This window comes from Diospyros lotus, chromosome 6, assembly GCF_014633365.1.
Source record: "Diospyros lotus cultivar Yz01 chromosome 6, ASM1463336v1, whole genome shotgun sequence".
Classification (NCBI taxonomy): domain Eukaryota; kingdom Viridiplantae; phylum Streptophyta; class Magnoliopsida; order Ericales; family Ebenaceae; genus Diospyros; species Diospyros lotus.
Genome location: NC_068343.1, coordinates 5,351,732 through 5,373,563, shown reverse-complemented (window position 1 = coordinate 5,373,563; position 21,832 = coordinate 5,351,732). Strand labels below are relative to the sequence as shown.

Here is a 21,832-nt window from a genome sequence, read left to right as displayed (position 1 = left end):
GGAAAGGATCTGAAGCACCTTAACAGGAAGCCAAGCAGGAAGAGAAACCAAACCGTTTTGGTTAAATAAATCACTTCAGCGGTGTACCTTATGGATTACAACTGGAACTGAATTGCCGTTGGAACATGTGGATTGAGTGTTGCAAACTGCAAATCTTTAAAAAAACCTCAAGCACCCATCTCAATGGTCCTGCTATTGAAAAACTTGGCCAGCTTTGGCATTATCTTTCGTCTCCTCTTGACTGTAAAAGAGCCTGATGCAGATTTTCGAATGGCAGGTGATGCAGATTTTCGAAATTTGACTCTTCCTGCTGGTGTTAAGCTGCCATTCTCCCTCCTGGATCTTCTAGACAATGCCCCCTCAAGCTTCCAGCTTTCCGGTTGTGAGTTTTTCTCAGGTTTTTCCTTCCATTTCTCTAACTTCTTCTCAACCACGCTCTTTGCAGAAAGTGACTTCTGTGTTCTGTATGTTTCTTCCCCTTCCACTACCTTTAGCTCTCTGATTTTTCTCACAGCCATCTCTGTTTTCATTAGTATATTCTTCTCGTTTGCCTTTATAGCCTCAACCCACGCCTGAGCCGCCGCAACCTTCTTATCTGCAATTTCTTTGGCCCCAACTGCTCGTCCCGTCAAGTACTCATATTCAAATCTCGAGATGGTTATTGTTGAACTCTTCTGAGATGCCGAAGCCCTAGTTCTAATTATATTCTCCACGAGATCTTTTAATTTTTCAAGAGCCATTTCTTCTGATGACTTAGCATCTTCAAGTTCTTGCATTGCGGCCTCTAGCTTTGCCTCAGCTAAGTCAATCTCAGACTCGTTCTTCTGGACCTCACCTCTTATCTTCTCTGTTTCCGCAGTAATAAGCTCCCTCTCCTTTTTGGCTGCCTCGGTGTCGGTTCTCAGTTGTTCAAGCGTGAGCGATAGATTGGAAGCAATTGTTTTGGCCTTTTCCTCTGCAGCAGAAAGAGCTTCCAGTTTGGCTTTTGCCCTAAGAAGCTTGGAATTGAGATTTTGAACGCTAAGATCTGCCTTGCCTGCTGTTTTCTTCAACCTAGCTGCTTCTTGTGAGACATTCTTGAGCTCGTTTCTTATGCTGTCCATCGAAGCCATTAACTGGAAACCTTCTTCCTTGATGGACGCTAATTCTTTCGTCTTTGTTTCCAATTCTTCCTTGATTAGCTCCAACTGTAAAGGAGAGTACAACTGTTGTCCTTTGCTCTCATCTCTTTGAACGCTTCTATCCATTTCCTTAACCAGCTTTAGTTCATTCTGCAGCGCATTGACATCGGACGTTGTAATGGCCAATTTCATTTCGAGCTCCTTTGCATTGTCAATTTCTTCAAGGGCATCATTTATTTTCTTTTTGGCGTTCTCCATTGCCCTTGAGAACTGGTTCGCTTCTTCCTGTCTTTGAGCTTCAGTGGCTTTTAATTCTTTAATGGCCTCAATTCGTGCCAACTCTACCAACACTTGCTCTTCGTTGGCTGCTTCAATCTCTGTCCTTAGCGCCTCTGCAGAGCGCGTATAAGAGGAGATTTTTGTACACGAGTCTTCGCTTTCCTCGTCGGCTCGAATTTTCTCTTCCAGAACAGAGGCCAAGTCGAGCTTGAGCTTGCTCAGTTCCTGCTTTGCGCGCTTCAATTCTCTCATCACTTCCGCATACTGATAATGCTTAATTTTCCTAACCGCAGATGCAGATTCGTTGTCACCCATTCCAGGCTTCTTCATCCTTTCCAGGTCGTGGATCTTTTCATGCGCTTTCGAATTAAATTCTTTAATCCTTGAAGTCAGATCTATCGCTGCCTGCTTTGCGCCAGAAAGTTCAGATTCCGCTTCAGCTTTTATGGAGTCCGCAATTCTTCTGCTCTGACTGAACCGACCAATGTCCATCCTTGCCTGATGAAGCTCTCCAGATCTCGAAAGCCGCCTCTATTAAATAGCAACAGAAGAAGAGAAAATAAAGAATCTGAAGATTCTGAACAAAATAACAAAGAGAAAATAGGGGGAGTCACCTCCGAGGAACCAATTCGGGATTTCTTCAGTGCGGAATTGGCTTCAGCAAATCTCTCTCCAAACAAACCGATAGCTGCTTTAACCGTCCCGATTCTCCTTTCAGTCTCAAGCTCTCCTCTCTCCATTCCGACCAATCCGGCGGGTGCAATTGAAAATTTGAAACCTCTTTTCCTTGTATGAACTTCCGCTAAGCTCGCGACTTTCATGGAAGCACCGCCATGTAAGTGCAGCTTATCATCAGAAGGAAGGCATTGTCAATCAAGAAAATAACAGAGATTGTGGGTGGAAAGAGGGAATGGAATGACAGATGTAGAGAAGCATACCTGAGAATGTCGCTTTCTTCGTACTGTATGCAACTAGCTGGGCAGCTATAAGCTCCACAATTGCCTGTAGAATAAAAATGGCGATAAAGCAATGAGAGGAGAGGAGAGGAGAGGGGGTCCAGATGGTTGGCTGTTATTGCGAGGAGGAGGCATCGTTACCGTACTGATTTTTTTGGCCGTCTTTTGGGCGGTCGATAAATTTTGAAGAATTTATTAAAAGTTTTTTAGTAAATTTTAACATTCAGATTCATTCAGTAGTCAAATATTAATTAATTAATGAAAATCGAACCCCTTAATTGGATTTGAGAGGCGATGAGTGAAGAAAAAAAATATAAGATAATATATGTGTAAGTAGTAATAAATATATATGACTTGATGATACACTTTAGTTTTCTCAAATCTTAAAAACTTAAGGGTGTTTAATATTATTTATTTATTTATTTTCAATCTTGAACTGAACTAAACTAAAAATTAATTGAAGTTAAATTGTAAAAAGCTAGAACTAGATTGAATTCCTTCCGATCAATCCTACGTTAAACTAAAATCTTAATCGATCCTGAACCACCCCTAATTCAACCACCATCAACCACTTCACTTTTGATCTCAAATTTAGGGGTGAGCATTCGGTTTAACCGAACAGAACCGACTATTTTTTAACGAATCGAACTGAAATATTATACTAACCAATTTGACCGAACCCGAACAAATCGACACTGAATTTCAGTTAATCGAACCAAAAAATCGAACCGATTATACACAAAATAATCGAAAAAAAACCGAACCGATTATATTCAAAACCGACATAACCGAAATTCTACAAACAAAACCGAAATTGGTGAACAAATTCCTACAAACAACACTAAAGTTTGTAGCCAAAAATTTTCCACAGAATTGAAACTCGCATTATACACATTCACGTGATGTAACATGGAAATTGGAAACTGGAACCTAGAACCAAAATTAAGGCTAAATTAAGCCATGCAAGGGATATGCTAGCCAACAACATGATATCAACATAAGTCTAAATTAAGCCATGCAATGCAACTTGGAAACTAGAACCTGGAAACTAAATTAAGCCATCAACAACATAAGTCTAAGTTAAGCCATCCATCAACATAAGACCTTAACACAAGTGTGCTGGTCACTGTCAACCTAAACTAACTAAGCCATGCAACATGATATAAACATATAAACATGCGTGAAAGACCAAAAGTTAAACCAACACAAATCTAAACAAAAAGAAAGAACATTAACATATAAACATAAAATCCATTTATATAAACATCTAAGCAAATAAATCTTCATTTTTGTGTTGTCCTCGACATAAAATTGCTAGAAACTAAGGGCATTTATATAACAAAATCACACTCGACTACAACTCTACAAGCATTTTGACATGCCCCTTCCAAAATTGATTACAAGTAGTGAAGTTGATAAAAAAAATATGTACTTACTTTTGAGTACAGATTTTGACCTCTATCCATGTGTGTAATACTTACCTCCCTCTCCCTGCATCTAACCTACAAAAGAAGTGGAGCCAATATATATTGTTAGTCCATGAAGAAATTTTGTTCAAAGCAAATATAAAATATATATAATTAGAAAGTATAAAACATATATACTTACAAATGCATGAGATATTCAAAATCACTTGGTTCAAATCAGCATTTCATATTGGACGTTGAGCTGTTGCTTATGATAACATTTGACAATTCTAAAAATAATATGTAAAATGAATTAGTTAATATCAAAGTATCATGTATTGAACTAACTCTTGAGTAAATTTAAAAGAGAGTAAAACTGAGTAAATTTAACAAGTTTTACCTTTTTCAAGTTGTTGAGCATGCTCCAAATCTTCTTCAACGCTTATTGGGGTGGTAGATGACTGAAGCCAATCTTGCGTTCAAATCAAGCTTTCAACTACTTTAGGAGATAGAAAGCTCCTAAATGGATCAAGTACTCGACCCCCAGTGCTCAATGCAGACTCAGACGCAACAATAGAAATTGGAATTGCCAATATATCTCTAGCCATCGAAGACAGAATAGGAAACCTATGACAATTTGCTTTCCACCATTTCAAAATATCAAATTCTTTAGTTGGAGGCTCACACACTTCATTAAAATACTTATCCAATTCCGAAGGCACAACTGTAGGTCCACTACCACCGCCACACTTATGTTTTTTGAAGTGAGAAAAAATGGGTTTTCAAAGTCGTCCTCATCATCCACCACAACAGTTGGAATAGACACTTCAGATGACTCTCTAGCATCATCTCGAGATCCCAACTTTTTCTTATATTCCTCATATAAAGCATGTAGAGAATTTTTTAATAATAAAACTACACCAACTCCTCTCTCACCCTAATACATCTCTTTCAGTACATATTCCATATATTCTAATTTGTACCTCGGATCAAGCACAACAACAATATAAATTAAGTGATTTGTTTTATGCGGATCCCCCCCAATATTTATCAATCTTTTCTTTCATTTTTATAGTCATTTCCACCATTTAAAAATCATCACTCTCCAACTACCCCTGTAAGAGACAATGCATCTTACCAAGCTCATGAAAAAATGTGTTGGAGGTGACATATGATGAACCAGATATTAGCAAAGTTAACTCATAAAAATGTTTCAACACTTTGATAAAAAGTCTCACATTATTCCAATCATCTGCCTTTGGTCTCCTATCTATAGTAATAACTTGATTCAAATCAGTATTCCAATTACTTGTACAAAGATCAAGTTTAAAATAAGGATCTTCTTCATCAAATCTCTCAAAAGCTCTCTCAAACTTTTGAGCGGTTTCTAATATTAAGTAGGTGGAGTTCCATCTAGTTGTAACATCCAACGATAACAAGCCCTTACATTCAATTCTTTCAATTTTAGCACATTCTTTGAATTTTCTCAATCTTGCAGGGGATTGTCTAATATATCTAATTGCATCTCTAACTCTTGTTACCGATTCATTTAAGTCTTTCAACCCATTTTCTACAACCAAATTTATAATGTGAGCCACACACCTCATATGCAAATATTGCTCATTCATAATGCTAGTATCCCATTTTGCCCTTTTTTTCTTAAAATTAGCCACAGCAACATCATTTGAACTAACATTATCTATGGTCAAAGTAAAAACTCTATCAAGTTCCCATCCCATGAGACATTTCTCAATTGCCATAGCAATGGCATCACCTTTATGACTAGAAATTGGACAAAAGTTTAAGATTTTTTTCTTCAAATTCCAAGTATTGTTAATATAGTGCGCTGTCAAGCACATATAATTCATTCTTTGAATTGAAGTCCAAGTGTCTGTGGTTAAGCAACTCTTTGACAAGAATTTTTTAACTCATTCATCATGTTCAACCTCTCTTCATTGAATAACTCAAAATAATCACACGCCATAGTCCAACGTGAAGAAAACCGAAATTTTGGACAAATAACATTCACAAAGTGTCTAAACCCCTCACGCTCAACAAACTTGAAAGGTAGCTCATCTACCACCAGCATACGACCTAAAGCCTTTCTTGCGAGCACTTGATCAAATTTTCAATTAACCACTTTAGCAACATTATCACCACCATCTCTCTCACCCCCTGTTATAGTTGATTGAAATTGTAATTCCATTTGACGAGATTCTACAACATGAGGGTGTTTCTTACAATTTCCCATATGATTCCTTAAAGCTGTAGTCCTATTTTTTTTTTAGGATCACAGTGGAACTCCTTAGAACAATAGTTGCATCTCCCTTTAATCTCACCCTCTGAATTTGTAAACTTGGTAAAATGATCCCAAACCTCTGACCTAGCTCTTATTGGTTTTCTCTTTGCCTTTCCAAGTGATGTTGCACCTCTATCATTTTCTAGTTGGCTATCTTGAGTTGGTGCTATTGGTGCAAGTCTTGAACTATCCACACTAGGGATATTTGTGGTGTGAGTCATGTCTTCTTCTCTTTCCATCTAAAATTAGATTATTAATAATTTAATACAATTGACAATTGTAAATTTAATTTAAATGTATTTAAAGACTAAAGAGTAATTTTAATTTATTTTAAATATTTTTAAATACTAAAGACTATAGTTAGAAATGGCATCTATGTACATAAATTAGGAAACCCAACACATGAAAACAAGAATCAATTACTAAAAAACCATATAACAATATTAGTATGACTTTACGTACATTGCAAGAAGAGGACGTTGAGGCTGCCATTTCGAATGAAGTACCAGTGTAATAACACTTATACTCCCTGTTACATTACAATAAATAATATTATCAAAATTAGTCTATTTCAAATAATAGTAATCTTATCATTACTATTATTTGAATGGCTTTGGAAGGATAACCTTAGTGGGGTTTAAATAATACCACCACTAGTATCCATAGAAACTTATGAGAAGATATGTTTTGGTTTTGTACATGATTTTAAAAAATATATGTTCTTATTTTATGAGTGAAAATATATATGTTATTTCTGATGCAATTTTTAAGTATGACTTTGAACAACTCAAGCCTTAAAGATTCATTTGACTATGTTCAAAAGAAAACTATTAAAATGAGAAATAGAATAGACATGCCATGTATTATGAATCATGACAATAAAAATTTAAAATTTTTCTATTAACTAATTTTATTTTTTGTCCACAAAAAGGGTGATATAACTATTAATTAATTAATTTATAGGTTTTTCTACCATTAGTTGGAGAGGTCCCATGGCACAAAATATTGCATAATTAGATCTTCCATTTTGTTCAAATAGGATTAGGACCCCAAGTGAATAAAAAAGTATAAAACAATTATTGTAAAATACAAAATTAAAAAAAAAAAAAACTCCCAATAGGCCATGTCCGAATCCTCTATTTGGGGTCTTGAAACAGACCATAAGTACCTAACAGTAGAAAAAAAATGAATTGATGCCATCATGCCAAGAAGAAATCATTTAATTAAAACCAAAACGAAAAAACCCAAAATGGATTGGGACAAATAGTGTAAAGTACACAGAGACAAAGTTGAGTAGCATATATAGCCATATCAAAAGATTCAAAACAAATGAAAAAACAAAAAAAAAAAAATGAAAAAATACCTAGGCGTGGTGTGGTGGATGCGGACGGACGAGACGATGGATAGATAGCGGCCGGTCAGCGACTCAGTGTCGGCTCTGAGCATAACCAAAAACAAAGTTAAATACTACAGAGAGAGAGAGAGAGAGAGAGGCGATGGCCGATCAGAGACTCACATGTGGCTGTGTGAGTATGTCGATGTCTAACACAAAGGCGAGGCGACGGACGGGCTGGGACAACGGAGACGACGAAGGAATCGACTACCGAGGGCGACGGACGACGGCAACGACGACGACCGAGGTTCAAAATGGGGTTTCTGGGTTAGGGTTAAGGTTTCGCTCTCTAGCTCTCTGAAATTGGGAAATTGATGTATGGCGGGCGGACAAACCGACTAAGGGTCTAAGGCTAGGTGGGGGATTAATGCAAAACGACGTCGTTTCTAGATATACAAAACGACGTTGTTTAATATATCGGTCGGTTCTGTTTCTTTGGGTAAACGGTCGAGAAAACCGAACCTCTAAACTGAACCGCTCAACCTCTATCCCTTTAAACCGAACCGGTCACTGCCAACCTAAATAATCGAACCGAACTGGCCAATTCGGTCTGTTTGGTTCAACTGGTTCAGTTAAACCGAAATAATGCACACCCCTACCCACATTTGTTAGAAAACAACAACAACAACAACAACAACAACAATAATAATAATGAGAAAAGATGACTGACAGTAATTTGTAAATATAAAATTAATACATTATATGACATCAAGTTGTGATTATAAATTGTCGACGTTTAGAATTAGTCGGCGGTGATTTGTTGGCCCGCATTGGTGTGGTTGATCTGAAAGGGAGAAAATGGGATATCTGGTCCGATTTGTTAACTCGCGGCCTGTCCCTGCAAGGTACTCCGATGTCTAAGTCAGTGAGCGAGTAAGTAAGTGTGCGAGGTATTAGTAAGTGGGTAGAAGACAAAGCATACTTGGCTCTGAAAGAGCTGTCTGATATATAGGAGAAGATGTCCTCTTGCATGTGATGTACGTATGCAGGTGATAGGATGGAATAGTCGGCGTCAGTGGGAACGCCCATGTAGCAACAAGGCGCCGACAAGACCCTCATTAATGTGGATGAGATCCGTCATTAATGAGGATGAGACTGAGGTGAACGCGCGGGAATCCAGACGCAGTTGTAATGATGTTATTGCAAAAAGGCTAGAATGAGACTGATATGGGCCGGTCAAATGGGCCGAGAAAATGGGCCTAAGTGGTCCATCTCGGGTGACTCTTTACCTATTGATATCCCGTGTCATATGACCCTTTATGCGAGCTGATCGGCTAAGCCGACAAACTGTAAGAGTCGCTGGGAGCTCACTCGAAGTGTAGTTGAGAGCTCGCTCGAAATGTAGGCTAATGAACTAAGGGTATTTTTGGAAGCTCGCTCTACCCTGCTATCTGATCTTGGGCTCCGACAATGCATGAGTTTGCTTTGATGAACTAAGTTCGGGGTTTATTGGGCTTTATGTGATTGAGCTAACTTGCTGGACTTGGTCCAATTTATAAGGAATATAACGAGAAATACTCGCAACATAAATATTTATTTTGACGATGATGACGACGACATGATTGTGGGTTGGAATTAATAAAATGTGGGTGGGTGGGAGGATGGATGAATGACTTGGCATGCTACCAAACCATAGAGGCACAGCCATATTATTATTTATAAATATGGCTAGATTATTCATAAAACCACCGGGGGAGGGACGGGCAGGCCCAAATTCTATTGGCTTGTAAAGAGGGAGAGTTATGATTCTAATGGAATGTTTTAGTTAAATTCTTTGTTTATTCTTCTTCTTATAATAATAATAATAATAATAATAATAATACCATTGGTTGGGTATATATGTATCGTCCTCCGTGGAGAAGGAAGGAAGGAAGGAAGGAAGGAAGGATAACGTGGCAAATTCACGGATTTATTTATATGCCAAGCAAGAAGGCGGCGCCACCAACGGCACTCTCTTTCTTTTAATTAATCTTTTTCTTGTGCAGGATATTATTATTATTATTATTATAAAACTTCCCAACAGTCCATGAAGCGCGTCATCGCCGTGGAGGGGTTATCCCAATAATAATAATAATAATAATTTCCAAGCATGCATATTATGCCCTACATTGAGGTTTGGTTTTCATGCACATTACTTATTGCTATATAATTTTCTCTTTTTCCGTTTTCACCCCCAATTTAGGATTGTTGCCTTTGCCTTTGCTTTTGCCTTTCTCTTTGTCTCCTCAAGAAAAGACTTTAAATTCATCGACTTTGATTAGATCCAAAGGATGTTTCTTAGAGATAATTAGAAATATAATAAATCTATTTAGATAAAATTTATTCAAATAAAATTATTTTATTATTATTAATATTAAAATAATTATGTCATTTATCATTTTATTTACCAACAATACATTTTATAGTCATAATTTTTAAATTCTTTATAAAATTAAAATTATTTTTTATATTATTAAAATAATATAAAACAAGCATTAAATGAGTTTCTATAAATAAATTTGAATCATTTAACAAAATCCTTAAAAATATATTGTAAAACTAATTTGGGAATGCGATTGCTGCTTATTATGGGGAAATCGCGATCGCGGATTTACTTTGTAAATCTATAATAATAAATTAATTTGATTTGATGGCTCACATTCATTCAGATTGGGGGTCCTCCAGTGCTTAAAATTATAATATAATAATAAATAAAGCTTCCAAAATTGGGAATTCTTCAAACAAGCACCGTATAACAATTAATTATCAAATTAATTCTTCCCCTCCCCTCCCCTCCCCTCCTTTTATTTATTTATTTTATTTATTTTTTGTCAAACTGTAACCCATCCATGGAATGAAGCTGGTCACGTCACGAGTTCCATACTTTTTTAATATTCTTTTTTAGGGACACGGTTTTTGCATTTTGTTTTTGTTTTTTTTCAGAGGTCGGTTCTGAATATTAATTTTGTTTCATTAAATAAAAAATATTGATGCTGTGAAAAAATTGAAAGCGAGCGGATAAGGACTTCCACCAAACAGAGCCTAGGAGGCGCTCCGAGAAAAGGCCTTGCCAGGTCAGCGTCTTGCCGAGGTTTGTTTGACCCGTCTCATCAGATCAGATGTGCCCTGCCCTGCCCAGTCATAAGCTTTTGCCACGTTTGCCTTCCCACCCCCACTACTTTATATATTGAATTTAATTTTGGTTTCTTTTCTCTTCTCCATATATTATATATATATATATATATTCAATTCATTAACAAACAAACAAACAAACAAAACCCTGACCTCTTGGAACATTAATCGCCCCGCGCCATGCCTATAAATAAATAAATAACAATGAATCTCACCCCTCTTTTCTCACTTACGCGGCGCCTCGTCTCGCCTGCTCTCTCTCTCTCTCTCTCTCTCGTAGTAACACACAGGCAGGAGGAAACTAAAACTATGTCCATGGCAGTCACTGATCTCTCCGTGATCCTTCCCCGGGTTCTCATCGTCTCCCGGCGGACCGTTCGCAAGAACAAGTTCGTAGATTTCGTCGGTACGTTTATTAATTCTTTCTTTGCCCTGCTTCCTTCATTTATACGCGTGATTTTTCTTTATCTTTGGATCATTTGCTCGATTCGGATGAAATAATTCCCAGGTGAATATCATCTGGATCTGATCGTCGGCTACGGAGCGGTGCCGGTGATCGTTCCCCGAGTCAGCGGCGTACACATGCTGTTAGACAGCTTCGAGCCCATCCACGGCGTTCTTCTCTGCGAAGGAGAAGACATCGACCCGTCGCTTTACCAGCCCGAAACGTCCGGCCTCTCGCCTGAAGAACTTGACGAAATCCGGCGACTCCACGTGAGCGACACCGCCATTGACAAGGAAAAGGACACGATCGAGTTCCGACTCGCCAAGCTCTGTTTGGAACGGAACATTCCTTACCTCGGAATTTGCCGAGGATCGCAGGTTCTAAACGTGGCCTGTGGCGGCACGCTTTACCAAGACGTCGAGAAAGAATTGTCCAAGAAACTGCCGGAAAACCAGAGAGTCGCTCACATCGATTACGATAACTACGACGGCCACCGCCATGCGGTTAAGGTAGTGGAAACGACGCCGCTGCACCGCTGGTTCAAGGAATCTCTCGATAACGGGGAAATGGAGATTTGGGTCAACAGTTACCACCATCAGGGCGTCAAGAAATTGGCCCAGCGCTTCGTTCCGATGGCCTTGGCGCCGGACGGGCTGGTCGAAGCGTTCTACGATCCGGACGCTTATAACCCGGAAGAGGGCAAGTTCATAATGGGGCTCCAGTTTCATCCGGAGAGAATGCGGCGGCCGGATTCCGACGATTTCGATTATTCGGGATGCCCCTCTGCTTATCAGGTTCGATGGTTCTCTTTGACGCTCTGATTCATCTCTTTATAACTAAATATAAACCGTCAAGAGGTATAACTTCGTGTTGGGTGGGTGATTGATTGATAGTAGTATTAGTGAAATTAAATTTCGTAAGTTTCAATAATTAATTGGTCTTGCTTAATTTTTGTTGCTAATGGTTCGATGGAAATTAACGTGAAGGAATTTGTGAGGGCGGTGATTGCTTATCAGAAGAGGCTGAACAGCTCCACCAGCGTGCCGAGATCCTTGAAGCTCGATCAAGAAATGGAGAACCGGAGAAAAGCAATAATTAGAAGCTTCTCTCTCGCCAGAAACATATACGCCCACGGCATTGAGAATGGGATTAATCCCTCCAAGGAATCTGAATCTGAGCTCGAAGCTGGAGCAGAGTTCCTGGAGGTAGTGTACTACATATCATATGTCAGTCATCAATTTTAACTGCCTTTGCGTAGGGGAACTAAACCAGGACTTGGTATATGTTCGATATGCAGTCGAACACGGCATTGAGCGTGCAGCAACAGAAGAGGCTGAAGCAGATGGGGGCGACGGTGAGGAATTCGTCGTCGTACATCGACAAGCTGAAGCTGAATGCGGAGAGGGAGAGCCTGGCGAGGAAAGTGGTGGGGAAGATGTCGGTGGAGCAGATATCTGATCTCATGTCCTTCTATCACATGATGGGGCAGATCTGCTCCGACGTTTTGGAGAGAAAGCTTCACGGCATTGTCAACGAGCTTGGCCCTTGATCATCACATGAAACTCGCATCTTCTTCTTCTTCTGCCCCTTTCCTATCTACTGATTCCCTTTGTATCTACCCTCTTCCTGGCTCTGATTTTCCGAGAAAGTAATGGAAAATGGTGTATTTTTCTCGCCGTGGATAGATGGGTGCATGGTGTGGGTATATTGGTGGGTTGGTTGAGTGCTTTGTTTGTGGGTTAACTTGAGAGTTGTACGGCGGAGGTGGCGTGAAAGGGAGAGCACAAGCGATGAGTCAGTGGTTATCTAGTGGCCAATTCCGTGAAACCACGTTTGAAAAGTGGTTCCAGAACTACTAGTAGTAACTAGTAGTGGTGGTTGCCAATTTTTTTGGTAACAAAGTTCTTAGAAATCCTGGGAAGTATCCGTCTTCTTCTAGATTTAAGAAGGATGGATTAAATGGTCATTCCACACACATCCATATAATTTTTTATTATATTGTATGCCCTTGTCTCTCAAACCGCCAATTTTGTGTTGTGTACTTTACAAATAATGTTATTTAATCATACTTTATAATTGTAAATAGTAATAGTAATCTTATTGTCTAAAATAAAATTATCATTTAAAAGTGTTAGTTATCCTTGGCTTGCACGAGATAAAACAGAGCCGAGATCCACCTAGAGAAGTAATAAGTGGGTAGGAAAGAATTCCCGGGCCCAATAAAAGGAAACTGGATTTGAAGGAGCCCATTCTCCAAAGGGCTTTCACGTACTCACTCTATCTATCCAGAAAGAATTTGTAGGATTCATGAATTCAATTTAACATTCCTTTATTTCTTGTATGCAAGACCCACTCACTGGAATTGATTTGAGAATTTTCTTTCAAAATTCTACTAAAATTTTTTAAATTTTAAGTAAGTTGGAGTCTTACTGTATAGAAGAAGCTCCTTATTCCGGTTTGTACAATCTTTTCTTTATTCATTTAATAAACCCATTCACAAATTTGAGGCTGAGACTGAGATCAAAACGTAATTAAAATGGTGGGGATATGCTGGTTTTCGTAGGGGGCACAGACAGAGTTAGGTAGGAAGCGCCGAACAAGAGGTTGCCAATTGTTGGCCTCTTTATTATTATTAGTCACTTGTCCATATCTATCTCCATCGCCAGTGCCCTCTCTCTCTCAATTCACATTTTATTGTTTACCGAGAGAAAGAAGACAAGCGAGAGAAGTGGAAGTTTCAAAGCCAAGCAGCAGCTTATTACTCGGAAAGTCATGCAAAACTGCTGGTCTCAACCATCAGTTGTTTCCTTTCTTTAACTTTCTTTTACCACTTTTCTTGTTTTTCCTTCATTGTTTGGTTTGGTCTATCTTTACCACTTCGATAACACTCAAGCACTCGTCTCGAAGCCCAAGCCAGAGCTCCACCGAATGAATTCCCCAACCCTCTCGTGGCTTCCTCTCTTAATCCTCCTTCCCCTTCTTCTGTTCCCGTCGTCTTTCTGTAACCCAGATGAAGAATTCTCGTACCGTAGCTGTAACGCCACTTTCAGTTGCGGATCCGTCGCCGGAATAGAGTATCCCTTCCGGGGAAATCAAGAGCCGGAACTCTGCGGCTACCCGGGATTCGTCCTCGACTGCAGAGACAAAAATACCACTATTGACATCAACAACTTAACGTACCGAGTTCTGAGTATCGATCCGGCCGCCCAAACGATGAAGATTGCTAGGGAGGACGTGATGGAATCCGGTTGTCCACAGAAACTGGTGAACACCACCCTGGATGATGCCCTATTCGAATTTGCCTCTTCCGGTCACATGAACTTCACCTTTCTTTACGGTTGCCCGGAGGTTCCGATAATTCTGGGCATCGACCCGGTTTTTTCATGTCGGAATTCTGAGCACGACCGTGTATATCTGGTTCCGGGAAATCCAGCAAGTCCCAGCTGTAGCCGGAGTGTGACCACGGTCGCCGATTTTGAATTGTCAGGGCTGAGTTTGAAACCAGACTTCCAACAAGTTATCCGGGGAGGGTTTCAGGTTAGATGGAAGCTGGATAGCAGAGCATGCGAAGATTGCACCAAGTCCAAGGGACGGTGCGGGTACAATAGGGATACCAATCGAACTTCTTGCCTCTGCCCCGACCCGCCTTACGTGTCGGGTACATGCTCTGCCAAAGCCGGAGTCCAGTTGGGGGCTTCGCCCGACCCGGGTAAGTTTCTTCCCCTTTCAAGTTTTAACTCATAATAATAATAGGAGTTAAAAAGTTTACTTTTCGGTCTATAAAATTGATGAAATGTGTTTAAATTTATGGAAAATCAAATAAGCATGCATATCATATCATCATCGTACTACCAATTAACCAAACCAAATTATTAAAATATTTTATAAAATGGACAAAAATGGGATAGATAGACTAGAGGGCCAGGTGGTTGTTATCATTGCCTAATGCTTTTACATTTAACTAGCGTTTGTTGAAATGATGGTCAAAAAATAAAATTGTATTAATGTAATGTTAGAATATTTTTGGAAGAGATAGAATGATGAAGATATATCTTAATTAAGAAACATTATCTTATAAAGCATCTATCATTACACCCACCTGCCTGCCTCTTGACGGTGGCGTAACGAGTGCCAGCTTGCTAAGCTTCTATTCTCTCCGTGAATTTGACCAAATCCAGTAGAAAACGGATCACTGGTAGTACGATAAGCAAGCATGACATTGTAGTTTTTTGTTAATTAAATTACATGAAAACAACTTTTTAACGTATAAATAAATCAAAAAAGATGAGCTCAATTCACGTGGCCATGCCGGGGTCTTGAGGGCAATGGAACAATTAGCTAGTGACTGAATCCCTCAAGGGTCGCCAACTACTACCAATCGACTCTAGTAATAGCTTTTCTCCACCAGATTTAGATTTTTGTATACTTGTTTATCTGTTGGGGCCTTACAACCACCAAAACCCATTTCTTGCTTGCTGCCATTTGATCTCATCCTGGCCTGGCTCTCATCATTTCTGGTCGTATCTTCCTGCTTTGCTTTGCTTACTTGACCTGGCGAGATTCTAACAAAGGACTAGCTAGGAGCCCATGTTGGCCTGCTGGATGCATTGAAAACGTGTATGGAACCCTAACTTTACACCTTCAATTTGCCTTGGTTGACACAAAAATTTGACACATTGGTGTCCACGTTTTACGCTTTTCAACTAATTAAACAGTAGCAATCCCACATCTCTCAGAATTGCCCAATTGTATGAGCTCCAGGGTAAGTGGTGGTGTTAGGAGAATCCTACCTCAGATGCGAGTCAATGGAGAGTTTGTGGTTTATATATAAACAAGTGGCTACCTTCTTCATGAGGGCTATTTTTTAGGACAAAACCGTGTTAAGTCATGCCCTGATGCAAGCACATGTATGAACTGAGGTGTTGGGTTATTAACCATGTGCTAGTTGTTTGGGAAGAATTCTGAATTTCAGAGTTTAAGATTCCCACTGGGTCGTTGATGGCATGTCGGGTTGTAGGTCATTTGTATCACCCGTCTGCAGAAAAGAACTCAAATCTTTTCTAATTGCGAGAAAGTAAACAGAAAAGGTTTGACTTGCCAAGCCTCAACGTATGATAAGTATGGGTGCAGAATCAGCTCTGATTAGGTAGGTGCCAGCAGGAAGTTCCCTAGGTAATACAGATGGATTTATTCCATTCTGGACTTGGTCAAAATAGCCTTCAGCGTCTTTGAAGGTTAACATGCTTCTTGCCGTCTGATCAGCAAGAATTTATCATCTTCGCACCCTCTATACACCTCTGAGATAGTAATCTCTCTTCTACTCTCCTAACCTCTTCCTGTCTCTCTTCAAGATGAATTACTACTGCGCTCTCCAAATCTCTTGCCTTCTCACCTTGACTGCAATCCTAAGCCGAGTTCCAACACCATCGGTTGCTCAAAACGAGCTATACGAAGACTGTGGTAAGTCGTTTCAGTGTGCAAACATTCCAAACATAGGTTATCCTTTCTGGGGAGGGAACAGGCCAGGCAACTGCGGCCATCCAAGTTTTGAGCTAAGTTGCCATGGAGATGCCCCCCAGATCGCCATTCAATCAGGAGCGTACCGAGTCCTAGCAGTCGATGACACGAACCGGGCTCTCACCCTTGTTAGAGCAGAGTTATGGAACAATACCTGTCCAGAGCAGCTCCACAGCGCCGTCATAGATTCCTTGAATTTCAAGTATGTGTTCAACTCTCAGGATCTGAACCTATACTACAATTGCCAGGCACCTGTGGGTGGTATGTCTATGGCACTTCCTTACCAGTTTTCTTGTCATACGAGAGGAAGAGACACGATCGGTTATCATAGTTTGACCAGTGGAACCGTTGCACCACCAATCTCAAACATCGACTTCAAAGCATGCAACACCAGCATCATCGTCCGAGTCAACCAAACAGCAGCTTCGGCTCTAGCACACGACCCACCTTTGATAACTATAAAAGAAGCTATTGACAGCGGTTTTGGGTTGCAGTGGGAAGCGAATAATACTAGTTGCGATCGATGTGTCCAGTCAGGCGGCCGATGTGGATCCAACTCGAGTTCGACGTTTGTCTGCTATTGTTCGGATCAACCTTACTCCCTTGTGTGTGGCTCAAGTGACCCAAGTCATCAAGATGGATCTGGTATGTCCCTAACCCAAGTCGTCATCTTAATTTACTCGTTTAGGAGGAGGGGTCCAAGGCCTTTTGTCTTTAGCGCTGGCTGGGACTGATCCTTCCACTGGGATCTGGCTTTTTGAAATCCTTAAAAGCTTATTATTAACTTTGTGGCCTATTTCTCCTACTTCTTCTTCAACTGCCCCAACCACCCCTTCAAGTAGTTGTTGGTTGCAGAGCTTCTTGCTTTCACACTCCTTTGCTACTCACGTTAGGGCCCCATACCATCAAAGTTTCTTTGACCCAAAATGGAATCAAATGCCAATACAATAGGTATATGTGTGTGTAAATGGTATCTTTTTGACTGGCAAAGCAAAGATGAGTGGAAACCCCCAGGAAAAAAGCCCCCCCCCCCCCCCCCCCCCCCCCCCCCCGGGTTTGCTTGACTATCCTCGTAGTACACATTGATCCCTAGTTGTTGTTTGTTGACTCCCTGCTTTTAGAACGGGACCCAGAATGGATTTTGCTCTGACCCTTCCTGTGGAATTTCCCATCTTTTGTGTAACCAAACAACGTTCAAGAAATTTTTAGGCATCTTGTATTGGTACAATGGATTTTTCTCGCGAATTCAAGTTATGAAAATAACTTTATTTAAAAAAATTAGTTAAGGGAATATACATACTCACATACAACCGTATGGAAGACATATCCCAATTACAAAGGTTGAATAGTCAATAACCCAAATTATAGAAATTCTATATGAAAACTTGTCCTTCAAAAAAGTTTAATTCCTGGTTATGTAACGGAAAGTTAATAAAATCTTTCGCCGTGAGACTAATCTGCTAAGAAACAATTTCCATACTAGCCAGTAATTGTAGTCGTCCCTAAGGGTGGTTATACCTTTAATTCATTGTTTATTTAGGTAGTATTTGTTAAAATGAGATACAAATTCTATCAAAATAATTTATTTGTAAAGTTCAAGATAAAAAATTATGTTATTTTTTTAAAATTTAATAAATATAATAAAAAATATTTTTATTTGAAATATTTTTTTTTATCTTTTTTGATCTATATTTTTATTAACAAATAGATGAACACGTAAAGTTTGATTACGAGTATATAAAAAAAAAAAAAAATTGGTTTGAAGAGACTTCTCATTTATGACATCCTGTAATACTATGCGTACTTTATTTGGTTTTCCTGATTTCCATGAACATGACGGGTAACTTGCATTATAATTTTCTCTTAGTAACCCATGTTTTTGAACTGAGTTGACAACATTGAAATCAGAATTCCACAGCCCACCTGAGAATTAATATTAATATGAGACGGATAATTTAACCACTCTTACAATAATGTCCAATATCAACAAAGCAGTTAATCATAAGGAATCCTAATAGTGAATTTGGGTTCTCATTAATAGGCAATATATATGTATATATCCATGTAATTTTATAGTGACAACAATCTTAGTTTTAATTTATTTCATATCACTTTCAATACTTTTATCTCATACAACAAATTCTGTGTCTTTTCTTGTCGCATCACTCACGTGCAAGGCCTTTGGCTTCTGAGGGTCTGCATCAATCCGTCGTCTTAAAAAATACAGGGCCCCATTGGTAACATAATAATATCATCATTTACTCTCCACTAGCTGTCAACCAAACCACTATTCCTGGTCAATCAAAGCCAGCCGCCGTCTCCATCATTCATTCAAACCTTCAAAAGCACAGCCATCTCCGCTGCCAAAATCGAATCGAATCCCCCGCACTCCGCTGGCCGCCACCCAATTCCAGATGCCTCCCCTCTTCTCCTCCTCCATTCTCACCGCCGCCGTCCTCCTTCTCATCTTCTCCGGACACTTCGCCCCCTCCCCCTCCGCCACCGCCACCACCTTCCCCAACTGCCAACGCAACTTCACCTGCGGCTCACTCCGCGACATCACCTACCCATTCACCGGCGGCGACCGCCCCTACTACTGCGGGCCGCCGGAGTTCAACCTCACTTGCCGAGACGATACCTACGCCGAGATCACCATCAACTCCGTCGCCTACCGAGTCCTCGACATAGAGCAAACCCAGCAAACTCTCGTCCTCGCCAGGTTGGACCTATGGAATAAAACTTGCCCGGAAAGATTCATCAATTCCACCTTCAAACCCAGCCCTTTCAGCTCCGGGGTTCGCAATCAAGATCTGACGTTGGTCTATGGCTGCGTCTCCGTTAGGAACAACTACACTTTTTACAACCGGTTTACCTGCGCGGTAAATGGAATCAATGCGACCGATTCCTTTTACATTGTCGGGCCCGTTCCGGTTGATCCCATACTGCATATACTTACTACATGTCATTTCACCGTCAAAGTTCTGGTGCTCAGTGAAGCGGCCGAAAAACTCTCCAGCAACCAGACTACCGTTGCCGGAGCTTTGATGAAGGGATTCAACGTTAATTATAGAGACCCGCATGCCGGCAACTGTTTAAGATGCCTCCAGTTTGGCGACCAATGTGGATATGACCACAGTTCTGGTGAACCCATTTGCATTTGCGGTGACCAAAGATGCTCCGTTCCAAAAGAAAAGGGTACTCGATAACTCAAACTCAGTAACCTTCCATCACAAAATAGCAACGGTGCAGAGATGATCGTTTAAGACGGATTGCAATGGGGATGATAGCAATTAGCCATGCATGATCATGTTTTCTAAATTGATTTAGTCCTTAATGTTTCTTTCACCTAACGTTTCTATTTTCGTGACTGTTGCAGAAAGTCAAACAAGTACCAGCCCTTCAAAGAAGGCCTCAACTGATTTAGGTATCAAAACGCTCTGTTATTCTTCTGTTTCCAACATCTCATAGTAGGTCCAATAAGGAACGCTCACTCTTCTCTTCCATTTCCAGCCCTTTTCATAACCGGCGCCATTGTAGCCGGCATTGGTATAGGATGGGGTATCTTTGCCTGTAGACAACGGAGAAAGCGCAGAGCTGCTCAATCTTCCCTTCAATCTTCCCAGTCTTTGGAGGCTAAAAGCAAAGATATTCCATCCCTTCTTCCAGTAAGCAGCAGCCCTATAGCTCATTCTTCAACAAATTACTCCAAAAGCATACCCTCTTATCCCTCCCCGAAGTCTGAGATTGGAAAGGCGAGCACCTACTTTGGAGTTCAGGTCTTCAGCTTTACAGAACTTGAAGAATCCACTGACAATTTTGATCCTTCTCGAGAGCTCGGAGATGGAGGCTTTGGCACAGTGTACAAGGGTATCTCTTCTTCCATATTCCTGTACGTTTATATAACTACGCTTGCACCTATATTTGGACATGCTTTTCTCATCCTCTGTCAAAACTCTACTCTCAATTTTGCGATCAGGCAAGCTCCAAGATGGTCGTGTGGTTGCAGTGAAGCGCCTATATGAGAACAACTTCAAACGCGTGGAGCAGTTCATGAATGAAGTCGAGATCCTGACTCGTCTACGCCATGAGAACCTAGTGACACTGCATGGATGCACATCAAGGCACAGCAGAGAACTCCTCCTTGTTTACGAATACATCCCTAATGGAACAGTGGCTGATCATTTACATGGAAGACGAGCTAATTCTCGTTTGCTTTCTTGGCCTATCCGCCTAAACATTGCAGTGGAGACAGCCGAAGCACTTGCCTACCTCCACGCATCAGATACCGTACACCGTGATGTCAAAACCAACAACATTCTTCTAGACAATGATTTCCATGTCAAGGTGGCTGATTTTGGGCTCTCGAGATTGTTCCCCAACGATGTTACCCATGTGTCCACCGCCCCACAAGGTACACCAGGCTATGTCGATCCTGAATACTATCAATGCTACCAACTTACCGAGAAAAGTGATGTATACAGTTTTGGGGTGGTTTTGATAGAGCTAATCTCATCAAAACAAGCTGTGGATACCAATAGGGACAGGCAAGATATTAATTTGGCTAATATGGCTGTCAACAAAATTCAAAATCATGCATTGCATGAGTTAGTTGATCCATCCCTTGGGTTTGAAACAAACAGTTCCACCAGGAGGATGACTACATTGGTGGCAGAGTTAGCTTTCCGATGTTTGCAAGCAGAGAAGGATATGAGGCCTACCATGAAAGAAGTACTGGAAGCATTGAGAAGGATTAAGAATCAAGAACTGAATGCAGAAAAACCAGAGGTAGTGGACATTGTTATAGAGGATGAAGTTGGGCTTTTACAGGGAAGCCATCCGCCAGTGTCACCGGATTCAAATGTCGGAGAGAAGTGGTTTAGCAGCTCGACCACACCTAATTCTAGTGGCTGATATGTCCTCATTTTCCCTGAAGGGCAAAAATAGATGGTTGAAGTTGAAGAGCGCATTACTTACATTCTGGATGAGAATCACGTAATAGGTTAGTTGCTACTGGATACCATCTACTTGGCTTTGTTATCTATGGTTCATAGGCAAGTTATTGCTAGGTTAAAGGGGAAGATTGTACATGGTAAATGGAGCTGCCCACTACTTGAAATGTCAATATACGTTGGTTTTGGTATGTGGTTCAACTAATCTTCTCACCTTTTCTGTAATGATAAATAGCCTGAGAATTTTGTTTCACTTGTTGAAGGTGGTTCTTGATTATCTCATCTATTATGCCTTGTGGTTCTTTTTCTCTCTGTTGATAAGCAACTAAATAGTGAAAAACAAATAGGAAAGTTCA

At 40.3% G+C, this 21,832-nt stretch overlaps 3 protein-coding genes across 6 annotated transcripts; 2 read left to right on the top strand and 1 right to left on the bottom strand.

The window, feature by feature from the left end:
* Positions 1-39: 39 nt before the first annotated feature.
* Positions 40-2,487, bottom strand: LOC127803808 (protein PLASTID MOVEMENT IMPAIRED 2). Of its 2 annotated transcripts, XM_052340334.1 has the most exons (3): positions 2,339-2,487; positions 2,015-2,245; positions 40-1,931 (listed from the first exon to the last, which is right to left on the bottom strand). In XM_052340334.1, exons 2-3 carry the CDS (start codon positions 2,219-2,221, stop codon positions 168-170), a joined length of 1,971 nt encoding a protein of 656 aa, XP_052196294.1. In that variant the 5' UTR covers positions 2,222-2,245; positions 2,339-2,487; the 3' UTR covers positions 40-167. The 2 variants fall into 2 exon arrangements, with proteins under 2 accessions (XP_052196294.1, XP_052196295.1); XM_052340335.1 differs by lacking the exon at positions 2,339-2,487 and having other exon boundaries at positions 2,015-2,308.
* Positions 2,488-10,783: 8,296 nt separating this feature from the next.
* Positions 10,784-13,313, top strand: LOC127803522 (putative glutamine amidotransferase GAT1_2.1). The gene is made up of 4 exons (XM_052339793.1): positions 10,784-10,971; positions 11,074-11,804; positions 11,997-12,215; positions 12,308-13,313. Exons 1-4 carry the CDS (start codon positions 10,875-10,877, stop codon positions 12,557-12,559), a joined length of 1,299 nt encoding a protein of 432 aa, XP_052195753.1. The 5' UTR covers positions 10,784-10,874; the 3' UTR covers positions 12,560-13,313.
* Positions 13,314-13,651: 338 nt separating this feature from the next.
* Positions 13,652-21,677, top strand: LOC127803521 (LEAF RUST 10 DISEASE-RESISTANCE LOCUS RECEPTOR-LIKE PROTEIN KINASE-like 1.4). 3 transcript variants are annotated; one of them, XM_052339791.1, is made up of 4 exons: positions 13,652-14,719; positions 19,904-19,951; positions 20,038-20,394; positions 20,504-21,677. In XM_052339791.1, exons 1-4 carry the CDS (start codon positions 13,939-13,941, stop codon positions 21,436-21,438), a joined length of 2,121 nt encoding a protein of 706 aa, XP_052195751.1. In that variant the 5' UTR covers positions 13,652-13,938; the 3' UTR covers positions 21,439-21,677. The 3 variants fall into 3 exon arrangements, with proteins under 3 accessions (XP_052195751.1, XP_052195750.1, XP_052195752.1); XM_052339790.1 differs by lacking the exon at positions 13,652-14,719 and adding an exon at positions 14,749-17,172; XM_052339792.1 differs by lacking the exon at positions 13,652-14,719 and adding an exon at positions 17,185-19,722.
* Positions 21,678-21,832: the final 155 nt, after the last annotated feature.

Bases quoted from the DNA above. Each gene is read 5' to 3' on its own strand.
- LOC127803808 (XM_052340334.1), bottom strand. From the start codon at position 2,221: ATGAAAGTCGCGAGCTTAGCGGAAGTTCATACAAGGAAAAGAGGTTTC. The intron at 1,932-2,014 runs GTGACTCCCCCT...GCTATTTAATAG, and splicing joins CCCGAATTGGTTCCTCGGAG to AGGCGGCTTTCGAGATCTGG.
- LOC127803522 (XM_052339793.1), top strand. From the start codon at position 10,875: ATGTCCATGGCAGTCACTGATCTCTCCGTGATCCTTCCCCGGGTTCTC. The intron at 10,972-11,073 runs GTACGTTTATTA...AATAATTCCCAG, and splicing joins CAAGTTCGTAGATTTCGTCG to GTGAATATCATCTGGATCTG. The intron at 12,216-12,307 runs GTAGTGTACTAC...TTCGATATGCAG, and splicing joins CTGGAGCAGAGTTCCTGGAG to TCGAACACGGCATTGAGCGT.
- LOC127803521 (XM_052339790.1), top strand. From the start codon at position 16,362: ATGAATTACTACTGCGCTCTCCAAATCTCTTGCCTTCTCACCTTGACT. The intron at 17,173-19,903 runs GTATGTCCCTAA...TGACTGTTGCAG, and splicing joins AAGTCATCAAGATGGATCTG to AAAGTCAAACAAGTACCAGC. The intron at 20,395-20,503 runs GTATCTCTTCTT...TTTTGCGATCAG, and splicing joins CTTTGGCACAGTGTACAAGG to GCAAGCTCCAAGATGGTCGT.